Here is a 20857-nt window from a genome sequence, read left to right as displayed (position 1 = left end):
GATATAGCAGTGGTGGACAGGAAGACAGACAAGCCAAGCCTTTGGGCGCTGAAATCCTTCAGTCTGGAACAGAAAGAATAATCACCATTGTTTTGTGTTAATTATCTTGAACTATTAGGCAATTATTTTTGACTGTTGATTTGAGAGGGAAAAGATAGTTCGCTGTTGTGGGACACAGAGAGAGAGAGAGAGAGAGAGAGAGAGAAATATTGAGGATTAGCTGAAGGAAGGGGATGGAGAAACTTGTGATACATGCTAACGCTAATAATCCCTATTGGATCTCTGAACTATTTCCAGTTAGGCACATCAGCTTCTAGACTTAAAAGCAGTTGGAATTTCACTTGAGACTTGCGAATGTATTGAAGGAATGTTTTGTGAAAATACATTCTTCCATTGTGAATGTGGTACCTGTTTCACATATTCATGTGAATTAATTCTAGTGCACGGTGGTTGCCTGTTTCACTCCCAAGGATTCTGTGAGTGTATCTGGTGAATAAAGTAGGATATGTGAAGACTAATACTTTTGTTCAGAACAGGGTGGGAGCATTTATGATGATAGTTGAAAAATGGCTTGGCAAATCTTGCTTTGGTTGCTCTGGTGTGGTTCTAGTTATCACATGTTGGTTTGTGGGAAGCAGTTTAGCTCTGTTCTCAAAGAAAACCACAGGGAGCACAGTATTCTCCCAGTAGATGAGGAAACAACAATTGGGGAATTGAAGCATTCTGTGTAGATAAATGGGAGGTTGAAGGACATAGTAGGACAGATAGAGATGGGGAAGAGTAAGTCACGGTCTTGCTCTTATCTAGCCATACTTTCTCTTCTTTGCAACCAATTATTTCCTTCCACTTCCCTAACTGTCATTCCACTATCCTGGCTCTGCTCTACACACAAACAAACACTGCTTTTCCTTTTCTCTCCCCGTCCTTCTGTCCTTCTTGTGTCCCAACACAAAACTCTGTTCTAAATAACATTCTCAGTTATGGACTTCCAGGCTTATTGTTCTCTTTTCACAAGACACTAATTTTCCACCTGCCCTCAAAATGGAATCCTTTGTTTCCTTATCTCCTATACCTGTCTTAATTTCTTTCATGTTCTGTGTCCTTTCATTTCATTAGGCTGTGGAGAAACTCTTGAGAGCATGGCCAGAATGTGTGTAAAATTTTGGAAATGAAGAGGACAAGAAACAAATACTGTTCTTGTCAGTTTTCTCCTTTTCCTTGGATACTTCTCAGTTTCAGATCAGGAGATGGAAATCCAGGCCCCAGCACTTGGATTCCTCCTGAATATCACCTTACAAAGCACTGATCTCCCTATCTCCCTACCCTTATTACCAGAAAAACTCTGAATATGAGCAAAGCTTGATTAGCTAAACAGTCAAATGCTCTATGAACATCACAAGCCTATTCCAAAAGAGTTCTCAGTGCATAATCAAGTAGCTGCTAAATACAAAGAAAGCAGTTAGGACATTGTGGTTCCTTAAGAATAGCACAAGCTTCTGGGGTGTGTCTGTTTGTTTTTTAAAGCTTGAGGATATTGGTTAGTTCATACATAACAGATAGGATTTGTGAATTACTAAATGAAGAAAAATATGTAACAAAATCACCTGAAGTCCTTTTGCTCTGGAAAGTATCTGGAGCTTTTGCTGATAACTTTAATTGAGCTGAGATTTCTCACCATGTGCTTCATTCCTTTCTTCCCATCCAGGTGAAGTCAAAAAGTGACTCTAGTTCCAAAAGGATTCACAGTGTTTTTAAGGAAGCAATAAGAATGCTACAAGAAGAAGGAGTGGTCTTCCAGAAACCTAGTAGCTCCACGGACTTATACCATGTAAGGAACTGAGCTGTGGTTGCAAACTTTCATAGTCAGTAGAAGCAGTAGAAATGTTTCAGGAACACTAGAAATGTTTCAGAAATCTGAACATCCAAGTGCTATCTGTTTACTCAGAAGTCTTATCTGCAGCTTGCTTCATTGTTGCTCTTACCTCTGCATCACCCGCTGAGTTGTTCTCTGTAATTCAGCACCAGACTTAAGCACTGCTGCTGTTTCAAGCACAGCCCGTGTTCACTGGGTTGCCAAACTGCACTGATGCAGCTGAGCACACTGAAGCCTGGGACCTGGGACAGTTCTCTTTATTTATCAAAGTGGATTGAAACTTAGTGTTCTACTGAGTTCAGTCACTCTCCTTTGGGTTGAATTCTGGTATATCATGTTCTTCACCTAACTCATGGACGCTGGTAATGGTACTAAAATAATAACTGAAGATTTAATGTTCTTTTTTAGTCTTGGAGGCAGTATATAATGCAGACTGCAGTTTTATGACAGAGTTTAGAATACGTCATGGCCTTGGATTGCTTTTCAACAGCCATGCCATCTACTGTTAAATAGACCGCTATAAATTGCCAGTTTCTTCTGTTTTCTCCAGGTGACTGACCATGATAAGGAGCTTCTCAAAGTGACCCTTGATGTGATTAAAGAAGACTGTCGAAAACCCAGGCGTAAGTAGCAGTGTGATCAGGGGTCTCATGAGCTGGTGCTGATATATTGATGGCAGTATCTCCTGCTGCTGCTGAATTAGATATCCTTCTTGTTCTTACCCTTGAACTCAGAGCTAAGTTGCTGGTGTAGCAATCAGTATAGCTAAAAGCAGGAGTGCAAGAGCAGCTTTCTGAGAGCATGGAGAGAGAGAGAAAAAGCAGGTGTGCCCAGCAGGAAGCAAATCTCTCAGATCTGAAATAAGCAGCCATTATCTTAGATCTATATCTTTTGAGAATACTTAAATTTTGGGAGGAACCATACGTAATAAAATTATGTCAGCACCTGGCAGCTGTTGCTTTGCACTCTGGCTAAGTAGCAAATCTTGCTAGTTCAGTTTCTACTGGGGAGTTGACTCAAAAGTGACCGTACAGAAAGGTGAAATCCCCGCCTCCATTAAGTCAACAGTAAACGTTACTTAAGTTGGTAGAGTATTATCTGTAGATTTTAGTTCAGGTAGAACTTAGATGGTTGTTCTTTGCAGGTAGGGATTTCAGTCTAAAAAAATCCACTTTTCAGATAATATGCCTCGGGTGGCTTCTAAATTGTCCCTGTCCCTCAGGCCTGTTGTGTCTTAACTGGCATAGCAATAGCTTATGCTTGACTTGAATGTCTGCTAATTACACAAGTATATTGCTATAGAGTTTCTTTTGATTCGTTGGGCAGAATATGTCAGCAGGGATCACTTGCTGCTGAAATGCAGGTATCTGTGGGGTAGAATACACTTTAGTACAGAATAAATAACTGATCAGAACATAAGGCATATAATCCTAAATTGTCCTTATGCTATCATAACTGTAATAGTGCTTACTGGACCTGGTAAATGATGGTTATCCTGCAGTGAAAAAAGATTAAGTGAAGTAGTAGTATTTTTTGAGTTTTCAGTTGGCTACCTTAAGCAGTGGTACACTGTCAAAAGGTTTGTAGGTGGAGGTGAAAGTTCTGTATCTCTGAGGATGGAGGGAGTAGATGTTATGGGCATGCAAGTGAAGATGGGTTTATTTGCCTGAGGCTGTTTCAGTGCAACAAATTACCATATCATTGTTTTATTGTGTTTTATCCAATTAACAAACATCTCCGTAAGAGTAAAATCATTACTCTGACAATTTTATACATCAGCTAGTTCTCCTGGGGACCTGTTTTTTTGTGGTGGTTTGTTTTTTGTTTGGGTTTGTTTTTTTTTTTTCATAATTGTGATACTATAGAGGCCAGAACCTCTATAGTATACAGTTGTCACAGGGCTCTGAGTGACTGACTACCTGATGTTTAACTCCCCACTTGTGCATTATCACACTGGTCACATACTCTGTGTTCCGTAAGAAGTTGGGAAGTTCTTTCTCCTGGTCAGAGTCATCAACAGCAGGCAGAAACTTGTAGATCCGTCACAGAAAAGACTTTGAAGAGTCGAGTCCTCAAATTCATGTTTTCCATACTGAGCAGGTTAAAAATAGCAACTGCTTTACAAAGCCACTTGCTCCCCTTGAAGCTTTCCACCGACTTACTTTCCTGTTGTAAAGAGGACAGTTTCAAGGTCAGTGTTTCTTTGCTAGTTTTCAGAAAGACCGTTTCAATGTTCTGGTCACTGGTAACAGGAGATTTTGAGAAGAAAAAAGTTTCAATCAAAACCAACAGAGTGCTGCGGATATTTTACTGTCACTGAATGATGCAAGAGCGCAGAGCTCAGTGTGACTGTCGGACCCCCTCTGCTGGTGGGATGGCACATAGCCACCTCCTTGGCCTTCACTAGTGAGCGGGCTCGTAGTGGGAAAATAAGAACATGGTAATACCTCAAGGGCTCTTGCTTGTTTGCAAGAAATTTATACCATTTTCCTTCAAGAGTAATATTAGTCTTCCATGACAGGCAGACTGATTTATCATAAAGCAAATTCATATCTCCAGTGAGTTACTTCTCTGCCACTTTTCAAGGCAATGCCTCACCCCATGGCTTCAGTTGCCTGAAACAAATAAAAATCTTCAGCCTGCCTAGTCAGAGCTCCACAAACACTGATCTGTAATATGCCTACATGATAATCCTAGTCCTTGGCTCCAATTGTAATTCCAAGCAGAATGATTTTAAATGCCCTCATGCAAGGCCACTGTGGGTCTAGCTAAAGGATTAAGATAGCCAGAAAAGGATGACTGTGCACTTTGACTCCAGACTGAACTGCAAAATGGTAGACTTAGTCCAGACTTGTTTGGGGTTTTTTTCTGACAAATTTGCTCTGGTTTTAGGCTTAGATAAGGCTAATAACAGAGAGGGAGAAAACAAACCACTGAAGTTAAGTTTAATATGTCAGGACCCTGTGTGAGATGTCCACAGTGGTCAAATGATAGTTGTTCTATAACTCTGTCCTCTCTAATATTGGTAGTCAGGCAAGACAGTTAATCATAGCTTGGCTTACCTCAGCTGGTGAACAAAAGCTGGAGCCCAGTATGTCAGTGAAGGAGGGACAGCAGCACTCCACTGTAGGGACTGTATTCCCTCAAAGTTAGGCCATAGACTAAGACTGTTTCTGGGTTACTTAATGATTGTACACACCTGCAGCTACCCCATAATGCCATTTTCTACTGGTATTAGTAGGAAAGTATGTATTGTACTGTTGAGTAACACTAATTCATCAAGACTTAAGTTACTGTAGATCAGGGATGGGCACTTTGGACTTCTTATGACAACCTATGACTAATGCAAAATGCAGCTGCTTACATTGTTTGCAACAGCAGTCACTATGACCAGGTAGAGGCATTATTCTGTTCTCTGTACTTGTCCTAGGGTGGTGGAGTCATTTTTGCCTACCAGCCAAAATCTGACTTCTGAAGAAATAGCTTTGATTCACAGCCTAATAGGAACTAGGCTGAACTATTTATTTACCAGTACTCAGCATTGCCGCCTCCTATCAGTGACTTTTCTCAGCAGCTTCTAAGGCAGTTCTGGGACTCGGCTGATTCTAGAGTGGAGTTTGGCAAAAATAAAAACAAAGGCAGCAGCAATAAAATTCAATTTCTCAGTACTAACCTTTCATCGTGTGAGCTGAGGGCTGAAGAGGAGGAAGGTAATTTGTGCTAATGTGTCTCATTTAAGCTAGCTTTCCATTGTTAGCTACAGAGGAGAAAGAAATCTGTTGTGGAGTTCAGCACCTGGGGAGACTGGGAGCCTGCAGCAGTGATGATCAGTGGGCTTATAGGGTCTGTTGGAGATGGAGATGTTGACGGGAACAGATGAGCTTCAGATGATGGCTCCACCAGGCACACAGTAGTGGTGTGCAATACTGCAGCCATTAAGAAGCTTTGTCTCTGTCTTGCTCCCTAGGAAAGGGGATTAATTTTATATTTCTGTTATGTTGTAAGTTTTCAGGATTCATTCCCCTTTAAAAGGAGATAAAACTTAATATTGAAGTTCTGTGACTTTCTACTCCTGTAATTGAGTAGTCTGTGGATACGGGATTGCATTGTTAGGTGAATGAAGGTTGCACTGCAGCAGTTTTTCCACAAGATGCCAGCATTGGGCAAGCAGTTACATATCCTGGCTAGGGACCTTCCTTCTGTTCTAGACGTTTTTGAAGTTGGGTATGAGCAAAAGGATTTTCATTTGGTTTCTTCTGCAGCTGAAGTTATTAACCTCATCATCTGGTCATACTGAATGAGCCATGTATATTAGAGTTTGCAAGACTTGATCATCTTTCACCTTTATTAGCGTTATAGCCCTGACACTTCCCAGAAAAGTCAGTGGGAACAGTTGATAATTGGAGAACTGTAGACACAGACTGGATCTCTTCCTTCTGGATACTCTGTACCTCTGCTTTAGTACCTAGGGCATTCTTCCTTTTTGACAATGATGGGTTTTTTCATTATTAATATGGAATATAGTAGTTAAAAAGAGGCAGTTAGACTAAAATCTTTCCTCCACATCTGGCTGCATTTTCCTTTTTCTTTTGCAGATGCTGAAAAAGGCTGCCATTTCCTTCATGTCCTGAGTTGTGTTCGGCAAAGCTACAATCCCTCTCTGGCTGAAGTGGTGATACAGCGTGTTTTGGAACTGCTAGAGAGTAACAGTGATGTTGTCAGCACTATGGAAGGATATTATATGGTATTTTAAAGAGAGAAGACAAGGTACATTTGTTCTGGTCCATTCAGGATAAAGGAGGGAAGAAGGCAAGTTTGACTGACCTTGAAAAGCTGCTATTACCTGGTGTGATCTGGATGGGTAAAACAAGAGTATTCTTAATCTCCAAATGCTGTTCTTGTTCAGATCCAGAGAAGTTGTGTAAATACTTGTTTTAATATTCTTGCTGACTTCCATGCTCCTTCTAGTGAAAGTTGTATCAAACTGATTCTGTATCAAACTTGTTCTATCAAACAGCAGAGGAGTTGAAAAAACACCTGGGCTCTTTTTCTGCAGTAAATGTGACATGGCCATCCTCACACTTACATCCAGTGACCCCTAAAGAAAAGTCACTGCTAAAGAGTGCTGTTTACAGCAGTGGTCACGTCAAGACTTGTTTTTCTGGCTTAAAGACTGATCCTGTGATCTTTCCATGTGGTAATAGCTGTGGATCTTTATTTTTATGTGTATTTTATAATAGCTAGAGAAAGAATATGCAAGCAAACAATCAAAAGATTTACCTGTCCTTCCCGGCAGTGTTGGTGTACCTATGTCTGTAAATATGTATTCCTGAATGTTCACAGCTTTCCCAGAATTAAAGCAGTCCTCACCTTTCTCTGAAAAGTAATATTCAGCAATGGGGTCCTGCATCCCTTCCCCATTCTGCAGCCTTGCACACTGCTTGTTAAGCATGTCTGGATTCCCCTGATTACTGTGTGTGCTACTGATGCTTGTTGTTGTTCAGGCCAGAATTCTCAAAATCAGACACCATTTTGGTGTTTATTTTTAAATTGCTTTGAATTGTTTAAAATTACATGACAAATGGTAAACCATAAATCAGATGCTTTTGAAAAGAAAATAAGAAAAACAGCAAGACCCTCTGTAATCCCCATGCTCCCTGTTGCCTTTTGTGTCTTCAATTCCTTGTGACCTTTGGGGAAAAATACTATCCATATCTGTGCTTGCAGAGGAACACAAGACATTGATGAAATAACATTGGCCTGAAGGAGGTTACCATGCAAGATATTTGATCTGGAATAATCACAACTGTTATGTGCCACAGTTCAAAGCCTGAAGCTGCTCAGTATTTCTCTTTAGAGAGGGCTTGCTGCAGCAGAGGCTTGTCTGCTTAATGAATGTGTTTAATGGCATGGAGGTGAGACCTTTAACTTTAAAAGAGTAGAAAGGATCGAATGTATCTTTCCTCTTCCCTCTGCACCTTCCCTGTAACATTTAAAATAGCAGACTCCCCGGGGGCAGATGTAGTGGTAAAGCCCTACAAGCATTGACATAGCAGGAAAAAATAAGCCATAAGCATGAGGAAAGCCAGTGAGTAGCCCCATGAGTGCCAGGTCTCTGGTTTGTTACATTATATACCTCATTCCAAGCCCTGGCTGCAGTGAGATATAGGCTAAAAGAAAGGCATGACAAAATATTTGGCATTTGCATTGAGGCCCGTGGAAAACTCTGGCCTTAGAGATGGTGCATTTGCCTGTAGTGAGGAAAACTATGTATGAATTGCTCTTTTACTGTAAATTCTCTACTTGCTGCAGGGCTCAACAGTTGATTTCCATGCAGCCTGCCCTACTCCTAGCATTGCTGCTTTGTGTTGAGTTGGGTGACTTTTAGTCAGATCTTAATGTGGGCCTGAACAGCTGCTGAAAGGAGCTACCCACGCCGAAGGAAATACAAGAGGATTAAGAAAGAACTGTATAAGTCCTGTCCCTACCCCATTCCCATCCCATCCTCTCTCTTGCCACAAATATGTCAGTAAATCAGGGAAAGAAGTCCAAATTCTGAGTGAAGTGGTACTGCGAGGAATTGCAACTTTAATTTATGATTACAAAAAAGCCTGGTTTTCCACAGGGGAGATTTGCTTTTCAGACTCCTGCTCTGATTACTAATCAGCTTGAAGTGATGCTTAAAAGAAAGGCTATCTATGGAGGAGGTAATTTGGAATATTGATTTCTAAATTCAAACTAACTTCAGGAGTTAAGTGTACATTACTGTTTGATTATGGACAAGTCTCCTACTTGGCATCAAACTCCAAGTTTGAGGATATTTTTTAAGGAGAGTGCTATGTCTTGGACCATATGGAAGAGCATGGTATCTAATTTAAGAGTCTGGCTTGGCTATTTTCTAAAAATGTTCTGTATTACAGAAGCTGATTTTGCTGGGAAAGGGTTAAAAACACTGCTAGCTCTGTGGGAAAGGTGATTTCTCTTAGAAGACAGACAGACTTTGGTTCTCCTGAGGATGTCAGCCAAGTGTGGGGGCTGGATGAGTTTTGGGAGGAGCTCTGCTCATCTAAATATTGGAGGAAAAGATAGTCTGGAGATCATCTTGCTCTGTAGGGTCTCTTTAAAATAAATTCATACCAAAATAGGATGACATCTTTGTCCTTCGCAGCTTGTATAGTCAGTCATACATGCAGCTTCTAATGGGTTCTGTTGCTTCCAACTTTGACACTGCACTTCCTGTGTTTTAGATGTGTTTTTGTGTAAAGTTTCCCTAAAACCACTAGTCACCTATTCTCTGTGCATTGGAGGCTGATGCAGACATGCAATTTAAAAGCACTGATCAACTGTGACACCTCAAAGATGACGTGGGAGAAACTTATCTCAGGAAAGACAGATAAGTTACTCTGGAAAGAACCTGTCCTTGGAAGTTTTTAAGTTAGTCCTTGTTGGAAATGCTGAGTTCTTGTGATGGAGGGTGTGTTCTGTTGGAGATGACTCCCCAAGAACAGGAAAAAGGGATTTTTCTCACTTAACTCAGGGAAGTAGTATGAATGAACACAAGGGAGTCTACAGTTTTTACAAGAGTGAAAGGTTAAGGTAAAATTAATGGAGAGTGAAAGGTTAAGGTAAAATTAATGGAGGTGCCTAAATTTAAATTACACAGATTCTGATTCTGAATAACTACAGAACAGTTGTGCCTTAAGCTTGCATGCTTTATTTTTTTTCCCCAGTAGCCACCCAACACAGACTAAAACTTACTCTGGTTGAGTGCATTCCCTCTTTTGTACCTACAGGGAATACCATATGCGTACGCCTGCACAGAAGTACCCCAGCTAGCTGTGGAGCACAGAGTTCACTGTAGGTTGATTTACCTATTTACTCAGTATCTCTACAGTATGCTTCTGTGACAGCAGTCTAGACATACCCATATTGGTATAAGTCACCTTTATGTAAGTCTAACTACACACACTAGGGCTTTTACTGCTAATAAACTGTCTCTCTGTTTAAAGATCATATCCTTAACCAAGAGAGTCATATCACGCACACTGTTAAAATTCTTAGACTTAGACCACACCTACAAAATATTGTGCAGAACATTCAGTGAAAGTGCGCTTTCTTGTTTTGTTTAACTTGAAAACTTGTTAGGCAACACAATCATTACTGGTTTACTAAAGGATTTTGAAGGTGGCACTTTAATGTAAAAGTGAGAATTCATGTTGTAGAACTGCTTCATGGCCAGTTCCAGTTTCCATGGAAACAGTTATGGCAGTAAAAGGCAGGTAAGTAAAATGGAGTTTTTAAAAGCAGTCAGCATTTTTATGTTACCTTAAAAGGGTATGTTTCCATAGAAATGCAGCTTCTGAGAAGAAAAATTACCAAAGAATCTTAATATCTTTTTTCTAGGAACATGTAAGGTGCTTTCTCGTTTCCTCACCAGAAAAGCAATCAACTCTACTTTTGGTCCTTGCCACTTGCTTAGGTGAGAGATGACATTGCTTCATGCCTCAGTTTCCCTCTTTTGTAAATGGGGGATAATGCAGTTTCCTATGTAAGGTATAAGCCTCAATTTTTCTTAATGTTAGTTATTAAAAGTCCTTGAGATCTGTCAATCGGAGCTGTTAGAGAAGAACTCTGCAGCTCTCTAGGAGAGAGTGAATGGATGGATGCTGGAGTGGAATTTAGTTCTAATCGAAGCCCCACTGCTGCTAATAGCTTTATCCTTCTCTGCCTCGCTTTCCATATATATTGCTTTGTCTGTCTTATCTTTTGCTCTCCAGGTCCTATGAGGCAATGGTGGTCTCCTGGTTTTTATTTGTATCAAATATTTTTCCTGGAATCCTGTTCCCTCTTATGATTTTGGAAATGACTTCTTAAAAATAGAAATCAAAATAAATGAGTTCTGAGTGTTCTTTTTCTCAAATCTTTGGATAGTAAATTTGTACCCATGACGGTAAGTATTTTACACAAGCTACACAGGAAATTAAGCTTTCTGTCAAAATAATAAATGAAAAATTTCAAGATTGGCAACATGACTGAAAACTGTTACTTTTGTGGATCTGTCCATACTTGCATATTCCAGTGATAATTCATTATTCAGAATGAGAATTCATCAACGAGCAGCCAGTGAGGTATGGAGCCACATGGAGAATTATGAGCCAAAGTACTGAAAATCTGCTTGTCAAAGAAATACAGTTTGATTTACTCTGGGAGTAAGCTGATCCTGCAGGGAAAAGATGTCCCTAGTAAAGATTTGTATCTTTATACTTACCTCTACATGGGAAGGGAGCAAGTTCAGATCCCATGGGCAACCTGAATTTTGAAACTTCCTGTCACTGTGGCACTACATTCTTTACTGCTGTCTTTCAGCATAGTCTCTAGCCCTCCTGCCCCAACCTGACAGGCTAGCGAGCAAACAGAAGTTCAGCCGCAAAGATAAAAGAATAGTTATAATAATTGGTTACCATACTCTACGAGCCCCAGCATTACAGAAGCATTTTTGTGGATGTTTGTTGGCAGCAGGGAAATGCTGAGCCAAGGATCTTGGGTTTCATTCCCAGCAATATGCCCTGTCAGGCACAGAGGCTTTCCCCCTGATTTCTTTCTATTTCTGCTCTCCGCTCTCTCCTCATTTCTCATGCCTTTCTTTTCATTCACAGTGTCATGGTTCATCTCTTCACTGTGGGTCCTGGTCAAACCTTCCTTCCTTTATACTTGGTTCCTTTTCTTTCCTAACTCAAATATCCTTGTCAGCATTTGGCAATTGAAAGTTTCAGTATAATCCCCTTGCCTAACTGACCTGGCACTTTTCACAGCCCCTTTGGTTCCAGCAGGCTGTGCTTTGTACCTTGTCTAGGCACCAGAGAAGGCAGGTATCATCCACTTTACCTTCAAGCTTTCTTCCTGATGCAGTTTTCCAGCAGGAAAGAGCTGCAATTTTAAGGAAACAATGCTTTTTCCACCCCACCCTCCCAAAGACCCAGTGGCACCCTCAGAGATTCCAGTAGTGATTTTCTTGCAGGTATCCAAGTACAAAATAAATATAATTAGAAAATAAAACACTTGTGTCTTGCCTAAACCAGAGCAAGCACAAGTCACATCCCAGACAGAAGCTATCTGCCCCTCGCTGCCACTTTAATGTCCTTGCAGATTTCATTGCAGACATGATCTGTAAAGTTCACGTGGACTTTTAGTTTGTCTCCTTTCAGCCTGTTTTTTTCTGAGAAAGTGGGATTATACTCTGATGTGAGTATACCATGTGTCTGGGCATTTGTCAACTTCTGTCTCGCTGCCCCAAGTGACTTTGTAATCTGTTGGCTAGTTAAGAGGGCTTGAAGGACCCTGAGTTGTTATGGTCTTTCACCTTTTTAGAAGATGGATGCACTGATAGAAGGGGGGAGCCCAAATTAGGGCCTCCATTAAGGGGAAGGAAGCAAATCAGTCATATAACATTAAAGAAAGCACACACAAGACAGCCCCAAGGAACCTGGTTTTGTAACTTCGATAACTGCAGCTGCCACAAGAAGTACTTGCTTTGCAGTTCTCTTAAGAAATGACTGGACTGTTTTTCCTGAAGCTTGCTCACAGAGATCACCCCAAGGCAGATATTTGTGATGGGAAACTGCAAATCAAACCATTAAAATCTGCTGAAGTTACAGCATTTACATCAGGGTACAAAGATGAGTAACTGATTACTAGGGATGCCACCAGCCCATTCCCACTTTTTAAAGTGCAATGGAGGCTACACTACTCTAGTCACAGTAATTTACAAGTTGAAACCAGCCCAGATTAACAGGATTGCCTGTGCATAACATAACTAGGAATTTGCTAGTGAAAGAAATAACCTAAAGGAATGATTTTCAGTAAGTGTTGAACCACCAAACAGTGCAGTGCCAATTAACCTGGCACAACATGTCTACAGCTCTTGTTTTAGCTTGCTTTTTGTTATTGATTGGAGAATGAATGCTCCTTCCATACCAGCTAGAACTGGAGCTCTCTACCACCTTAGATTGTGATGAACAAGCTGTGAATCTACAAGCATATAAAGGCCAAAACATCTGCTCATCTTGCTTGAAAACTGGAGAAGTGGCTGTGGCTAAGCCACTGCTTCCATGGAAGATTTAGGATGAGACATCTACTCCTTTGTTGTTCTTTTCAATTTCCCCAAGTTAAAAGTAAAGCAGACTGGAAAGTCATCCTATCTCTGCTGTGAACAAGGTAAGATAAATAGCAAATGTATGTCACTGTGTAACAACCAATGTGATTAAATGAAGTATGTGCCAAGTCTGTTGTTGACCTGGAAAGTGCATGGCTCCTCCCAGGAGTGGAGACCTCATCTAAATACTACTCTGGTATTTGGAAATAGGAGGGAGGAATTGGTGCCCTCAGATGTCTTTCCTAACAATAGAGCTGTGCAAGCCCTGCAGGCTTACCTGGTTCTAACATGCTTTTCTTGGCCAGGTACAAAGGTGGTAGGGAAATGAAAAGGGTACTTGGAGTTAGGGTTTTCTCATATGGCCAAAATTTAAGCCATTCACATTGAGAGCATAGGAATTGTCCTTACGTGCATGTAGAACTATTCTTTGTTGTAATGTCCACAAAAAAACCCAGAGCTGCAGCAATCCAGCTGGTGTTCTGAAACTTACACTGCTAACTAATATTCTCTCATTCTTTTCTTCCCTCACCTTGTTGTCTTTTCCCCAGTAAAGTCTCTTGAACTTAATTCCTGGTTCAAAGTAGTTATAGTCTCTGTCTTTGTCCTTCTGTGAGTACAGTGATCCGGGACAAACATAAGAGGAGCAGACTGATACAGAGTTTTTGTTGGAACTCTGAACATAAGAAAGGATGAGAAATACAGAGGAAGCTGAGGGAGGAGGATTTAGCACAAAGATGTTTGAAATTAGCCCCCCTGAAAAAGGCTAAAGAAATAGTTGCCAAATGATGCTTTAGACATCTGCTTTAGAACAGGCAGCAGGTGTTGCATGTAATGAAAGCACGGACTTGTACTATTTTATTTTCTGCAATTAGAAAGTAGGGGAGGAAATGAGGGCAGGAAAAAATGGAGTAGGAGAACATTTATCATAAACAGCTGAACAAATTTATATAGAGTACAGTAACATTTATATGTTCTTCCTCTGCCTTTCTTACACTATTGTTTAACAGTTCCTCTGTTCTGCAGGGTATTTTGTCTTTTTTTAAAGACTAATGCCTTAGATGCTCACAGTTAAATGCTAAAGTAAGATCTGGCCACCAAACTGCCTTTGAGGATCAAAATGTTCAGGGCCATGTAATTGTCACTTACCCAGGTGCCATTACTAGCTGATGGAAACAGTTGTGATGGTGAAGCTGCCCTTGTCTCACAGGTGGTCTCTGTGTGCCTTGGTCACTAGACCAGTGGTTGAGAAAGACACCCATCAAGGAAATGGTCTTTAGTGTTGCATCCCTGATGCTGCACAGCCATAGCTTAACACATGCCCAGATCCAAGTAGATACCTGGAATTATGTGGCCATTATTACACACCAGACCCTACTAGAGAAACTATAGCTCTACTTTCTACAAGACGTTTTCTGGTTTGGGATGATCTCATTCCTTTTTCCAAGCTGTAAACACACTACAGGGCATTTGGTTCTCATTTAGGTCGGAAAAGACATTTAAGATCATCAAGTCCAACTGTTAACCAACCACTGCCAAGTCCAGTACTGAACCATGTCCCTGAGCACCGTATCTACACCTTTTAAATACCTCCAGGGATAGTGACTCAACCACTTCCCTGGGCAGCCTGTTCCAATGCTTGACAACCCTTTCAGAAGATGTTTTTCCTGATATCCAGTCTAAACCTCACCTGGCACAACTTCAGGCTGTCTGCTCTTGTCCTATTGCTTGTTACCTGGGAGAAGAGACTGACACCCACCTCAATGCAACCTCCTTTCAGGTAATTGTAGGGAGTGATAAGGTCTCCCCTGAGCCTCCTTTTCTCTAGGCTAAACAACCCCAATTCCCTCAGTCACTCCTCATAAGACTTGTTCTCTAGACCTTTCACCAACTCTCTCCTTGGCCATGCTCCAGCACCTTGATGTCTGTCTTGTAGTGAGGGGTCCAAACTGAATGCAGTATTTGAGGTGCAGCCTCACCAGTGCCAAGTACAGGGGGACGATCACTTCTCTAGTCCTGCTGGCCATACGATTTCTGATACAAACCAGGATGCTATTGGCCTTCTTGGCCACCTGGGCACTCTGACAGCTCATATTCAGCCGGCTGTTGACCAACACCCCCAGGTCCTTTTCTGCCAGGCAGCTTTCCAGCCACTCTTCCCCAAGCCTGTAGTGTTGCATGGGGCTGATGTGACCCAAGTGCAGGACCCACACGTGGCCTTGTTGGATCTCATACATTTGGTCTCGGCCCATCGCTCCAGCCTGTCCAGATCCCTCTGTAGAGCCTTCCAGCCTTCAAGCAGATCAATGCTCCCGCCTAACTTGGTGTCATCTGTAAACTTCCCGAGGGCGCACTCAATCCCCTCATACAGATCATTGATCGAGATATTGAACAGAACTGGCCCGAATACTGAGCCCTGGGGGACACCAGTCATGACTAGCTGCCAACTGGATTTAACTCCATTTACCACAATTCTTTGGGCCTGGGCACCCAGGCAGTTTTTTTACTCAGTGAAGCATATGCCTGTCCAAGCCATGAACAGACAGTCTCCCCACAAGAATGCTGTGGGAAATGGAGTCAAAGGCTTTACTAAAGTCCAGATAGACAACATCCACAGCCTTTTCCTCATCCACTAAGCAGGTCACTTTGCCACGGAAGATCAACTTAGTCAAGCAGGATGTGCCTTTCATAAACCCCTGCTGACTGGGCCTGATCTCACTGGGTTGTCCTGCACATGCTGCGTGATGGCACTCAAGATGATCTGTTCCATAATCTTCCCCAGCACTGAGTTCAGAGTGACAGGCCTGTCATTCTCTGAATCTTCTTTCAGATGGCTGTCACATTTGCTAACCTCCAGCCGCCTGGGACCTCCCTGGTTAGTCAGGAGTGCTGATAAATGATTGAAAGTGGCTTGGTGAGCACTTGTGCCAGCTCTCTCAGTGCCCTTGGGTGAATCCCATCCATCCCCATAGACGTGTGTATCTACATGGTGTAGCAGGTCGCTAACCATTTTCCTTTGGGTCATGGGGGCTTCGTTCTGCTCCCTGTCCCCGTCTTCCAGCTCAGGGGGTTGGGTACCCAGAGAACAGCTGGTCTTACTATTAAAGACTGAGGCATTCCCCTACTGCCCTACAAAGTCTAACCTGTGAATGACTGGGGAAAAAATAGTTTATGTCTACCTGTGGGATGATGTTGCTGCTGAGGAGGTACAAAAGTGCTCCTCCTAAAGAAGTCTTTCTGTTCTGAAAACTGCTTTGCTTTTGCATAAGTGTAACTGGGGAAAAAAAATGCACTCTGCTGCCAAGTGGTAGAGACTGCATGCTACAGATTTCTCCTTAGTGTCAAGCTTGTGCTTTTGTCATCTATCAGCTAACTGCATTTCCATGACTAACTTTTCCTAAGTTTTTACTAATACATTTTTATAATTCATTGTCCATCAGTCATATTTTCTGGTTTGGATATTGCCAGATAAACTCTTCTGCTTTCTCTAGGGGATGTGCAGCCAAATAAAATTACTGTTTGGTTTTAGAAGGGGTTGAATACGTAAAAATAGTAAACAAGGAAATTCAAGTTTTAAAAGCACTTGGTTTTTAATCTGTTAATACAGAGGACTTGCTGTCCATATATATACTTAAAGGTAACGTGCAAAGAAAGACTAATTCTTCCTAGATTGACTTCATTTGTAACAAGCCTGCATTTTCAATAATAGATTGCCAAATTTTTTTCAGATTATGAGGCAGAAGCCAGTCTCAAAAAGTGCTGTTTTGAGAACAGTGAGAGGGACTGAAGTTAGGGATAGCATTCAGGAAGAAACCTGTGGAATCCCAGTCCAAACCTGTGATCAGTTTGATAAACTTCAGCTGTCTCAAACATGAGTCTGACATGTATATAGTACATAAAGTGTGGTCTGGGCTTGCTTTATTTTATTTTTTTTAACCATGTCAGCAGATATCTACAAAGCCATCATAACAATGGAAAAGTACAAGGCATACGTGGATGAAAAAGTCTGAAATTTGCTGCTACTACTCTAAACAGAGCATGCAGTGCACACACTGCGGTTGGAAATCCTTCATCCACAAGTCGTAAGAGAGGACTGAAAGATAACATTAGTCATGAGAGGGTTAAATTGTAAGATAGCTGCTTCAAGAAAAGTATAATCTATAATTTAAGTCAAGAGAGTGAAGCAGCTCTTTCATAATGTGAGTAAAAGCTGTTATGCCGTTGGGAAAGCATGTACACTGCTAGCAGGGGGAATGATTATTTTGTTTTTTCCATTATACTTGATTGTACACAGAGGCTGATAAAGCAGCACTCTGGTGAGGAGGCTGGGAGGGGAAGGGGCACGCTACTATGCTGCTGGGACTGCTCTGCAAGGATTATCACTGGTTTCTTCGGCTCCTTTCTACCATGTTAGCTGAGTCTATTTCTTTCCAAAGTGAATTTGATGTGAAGAGCAGTAATCTACCAAAATGAAATGCAATTGGCTTTTAAAAAATAGGAAAAAAAGATTGCATCATGCTTTGTGTTTCAGAGTTTGAGATTTGAATGCCAGACAGGCTCTACTATTCTTGTCGATCCTATCAAAGGACGTGTATGCTGAAACCCTGAAGTGGAAGGACTGCATGGAAAGCAGCCTTTTTAAGAAGCTGAGGTTTTGTAAGTACAGAAGCTGAGATGGAAGTGTAACAAAGGCTCTGTGTTGTGCTGTGGCACATCAGAGCCAAAAAAACCCTAAGGGGCACATCTCTAGTACCATGTCTAGTAGATTATGCATGCAACTCCAGTTGCCAGTAATGAGTTGTGTGGCTAATCTGTCATGCACAGCACTGCAACGTTCCCCTTCCCCCAAGGGGCTGAGCTCAGGGGGCACTTTGCTTCCCCCCGGGGTGCTGAGCACCTTTAGAGCCTCTCCTCACTAGTGGGACAGGAAAACGTTGTGTTCGACCTGGCTGCCCAGCCAGAAAACAGAAAAGCAAAAACAAGAAAGGTTCACTTTAACAACAACTTGGGACACAATAGACAGGGCTGTTAAGACAATAGCATGGTTAATATTCGGGGGATTTTACTTATCTATGGTGATATGCCATGAATTAATAAGAGGCATTAGAAATGGCTCTAACAAAACACAGAAAAGCCTGTCCCTTGTTTTATTTTCTCACCGATTTCACGATCCAAGTGTTTTCAATTTACAACTCAAATGCTTATTTACAAAAAATTTGCCCGCATCACAAAGACCTCTTGAAATATGAAAACTGAAGTCATGCTCCAGCTCTGAGACTGTCACACACACACATTCTGTCACGCATAGGCTTTTGCTGTAATTGAAGCAGCGTCTATGTTGCTGGGCTGTAGCTGTATTGGGTCTGTGAGGCTAATGTGATTACCTTTTTGGTCAAAAAAATAAAATAAAATCTTTGCCCAAACACCCACCTAGCAAATGAATAGAAAAAAGCTTTTTAAAATAGCTGGTTTATCTCAGTCTTCAGAAGTCTGAATTTCCCAGGGTGTTCCTCAGGTGAATTGTATTGGAAGTATGAGTCCGTAAAGGTGAATTATTAAATCAACTGTTGATACTAAGATATGTATCAAAATTGTTAATAATAGCAGTGATATTCCCATGTAATGATAGGATTTCAGTAATGGAGACTTTTAAAAAATATAAATTTTAGGAGATTTAGTATTAAAATCCCTAGAGTTAGTTATTTTCCTACAAATGTGCAGTGCCTCAGACTGCGTGTTCATGGTCCTAGTCAGGTACAGGCTCTTCTGCCCGTGGAGTTGGTCACCCAACAAGCCTGCCGTGCTCTTCACTGTGTACTCTTTCTTTCATTCAGTCCCAGCAGCCAGAGCCTGGCTCTCCGGCACAAGGCTGGGAAGTGCCGTCAGCTTCATTTTCCCAGCTGTTGCCTAAGAGAGAAGCAGATTTTCTCAAGCCTGCAGCATAATAAGGGGTTTCGGTTATTTTTCTGCCAGTCTTGCAATAGTCTGGGATTGGACTCCCACTAGACTGGGTGTTGTACACATTTTAAAAGAACAATCCATGCCCCTAGCAACATACATTTTTCCTATGTAGATGGATGGATGCAGCAAACAAACAATGAAAGCAGAAGGTGGCAGTGAGCACAAAACCATCAGACAATGCAGGAGGAGGGGAGCCAGAGCTGTAGAAGGGCTGGGGGGGCTTTGCAGCTGGAGAAGGTTGTCTAGAGCAGTGGAGGATCAAGTTGTCTTGGATAGAGGAAAGGTGAAGAGTGGACCAGATGTCATGAAAGCACTGGGTAGACTGCAAGGGAGCACAAACACCAAAGTACCAGGTTTGACTGAAAATAGCTCCTTCCTTGCAAAAGCAGATGAGAAGAATACCAGTAAAAAAACACCAGTTAGTAAGAATGTCAGGAAGGATGGGGCAGAGTGTTTGGAGAATGAGGTATTTTGTCTCTTTCCCTCACAATGACATGTTTTGAAAGCTGATTTAAAACAAACCCTGAGTGTTTTTAATGATGGAGGGGACCCTTTGTTCTTTTTTGGACAGGGTGATGATAGAAGAAGGGGCTGAAATGTGTGATGTATAATGATAACGGCTCACAGGGATGAGGCATCCAAGAGCTAAAAGACTGGCCATGCCAGGCATGTTTTTATCAATGGGTTATTTGAATATTTACATTTTCAAGAAAGAATCTTCTTTGTTTGCTCTGCACACCAGGAACTTCTTGGCCAGTCTAAACAGTAAAGGTTTTTAATGTAAATAATTGCTCTGCTGCCTTGTGTCATGCATGAGGATTAGAGGTGGGAAGTCCCTCAAATTAGAGGAGGGAAGAGGGTGCTCTGCAGGAGGAAAGACAAGCCTGAAAAGTGACAAAAGAGGTGGGCACATCAGCTGTTTCCCTCTGTTGCCTTCCCTGTTAAAGTTGGTCTCATGCATACCTGTGCACATCTAGGGTGGGACGCCGGGATTTTAGCATTTTATGTCAGCTCACTAGTTTTGGTAAACTGTGTGTAGTAGCTGAGGAGAAGGCTGTCTCAGCATATTTTCCTGGCATTATGCAATAGGTACCTGGTTCCCACCTGGCAGCATCTGGTAGCTGTGTGCTGATGGTGCTGCTCCTGGTTTTCCTTCTTTTTAAAGATGCTTGTGGAAACCAGCTATGGTTTGAAACCAGCTATGACTTGAAACCAATCACTTTCAAACATCAGCCTTTAGGCTTTGTGACTCTGGTGTCTATCTCATGATTGCTGTTGCAGGGCTAACAATACCTGTATAAGTTGTGATTCAGAAACTGTGCCTATAGTGCGTACAATGAAATCACATTCAGACTGACCATTCTCACTGTAAATATGGGGCACTTTTTTGCCAGGAGCTGGGACCTTCCTGCACTCCTAGGCTTGCTCCTACCCGTCAGCAGTGCTCTCTAAGCTTACTGGAAAAATCTGCATCAGCTGGTGTTGAAGAGGCTTCAGAGGAACGAGAGATCTTAGTGACTTCAGTTAATTTGGTGAATAACTAATGAATGTCATGAAACGAGCTGAAGGCTGGAAGATCACGTGTAAGTTCCCATTTCTGATGCAACTTTCAAATAATTGTATGCAAAGTAAAGATGCATTATTGAAAAAAAAAAAAACAACCTGGAATTTCTAGGAAAAACTCTCCTTGAAGTGTGACTGGGGAAGACGATGCTCGTCCATCTAGACGTGTCCATACAAAGGGCCGACACGAGCCTATCGCGCTAAACTCCCCCGCGGCGAGAGCCCGTGTGCCCTCCTGCAGCTGCCATCCTCCCGCGGCCCCGCCGGCGCGGGCCTCCCCGAGCGGTGGCCGGCCTCGGGCTGCGCGCTCG

At 41.9% G+C, this 20857-nt stretch overlaps 1 protein-coding gene and 1 long non-coding RNA gene across 6 annotated transcripts in view; both read left to right on the top strand.

The window, feature by feature from the left end:
* The window catches only part of STN1 (STN1, CST complex subunit), a 44499-nt gene extending 35017 nt beyond the window's left edge, over positions 1-9482 (top strand). For all 5 annotated transcript variants that reach the window (XM_026851403.1, XM_026851407.1, XM_026851406.1 and 2 more), the window contains exons 8-10: positions 1706-1828; positions 2424-2496; positions 6469-9482. In XM_026851403.1, coding sequence (XP_026707204.1) covers positions 1706-1828; positions 2424-2496; positions 6469-6626 — 354 coding nt within the window. In that variant the 3' untranslated portion in view covers positions 6627-9482. The remainder of the gene's footprint in view (positions 1-1705; positions 1829-2423; positions 2497-6468) is intronic.
* An 807-nt stretch (positions 9483-10289) lies between these two features.
* LOC113481615 lies at positions 10290-10793 on the top strand. The gene is made up of 2 exons (XR_003398713.1): positions 10290-10352; positions 10651-10793. It is a non-coding gene; the product is annotated as an uncharacterized LOC113481615 (long non-coding RNA).
* The last annotated feature ends 10064 nt before the right edge of the window (positions 10794-20857 follow it).

The sequence above is a fragment of the Athene cunicularia genome (genome assembly GCF_003259725.1).
Source record: "Athene cunicularia isolate RWA chromosome 6 unlocalized genomic scaffold, athCun1 chr6_part1, whole genome shotgun sequence".
In the NCBI taxonomy this organism is placed as follows: Eukaryota; Metazoa; Chordata; class Aves; order Strigiformes; family Strigidae; genus Athene; species Athene cunicularia.
Note: the sequence above shows the minus strand (reverse complement) of the source record. Positions and strands in the feature narration are given on the sequence as shown.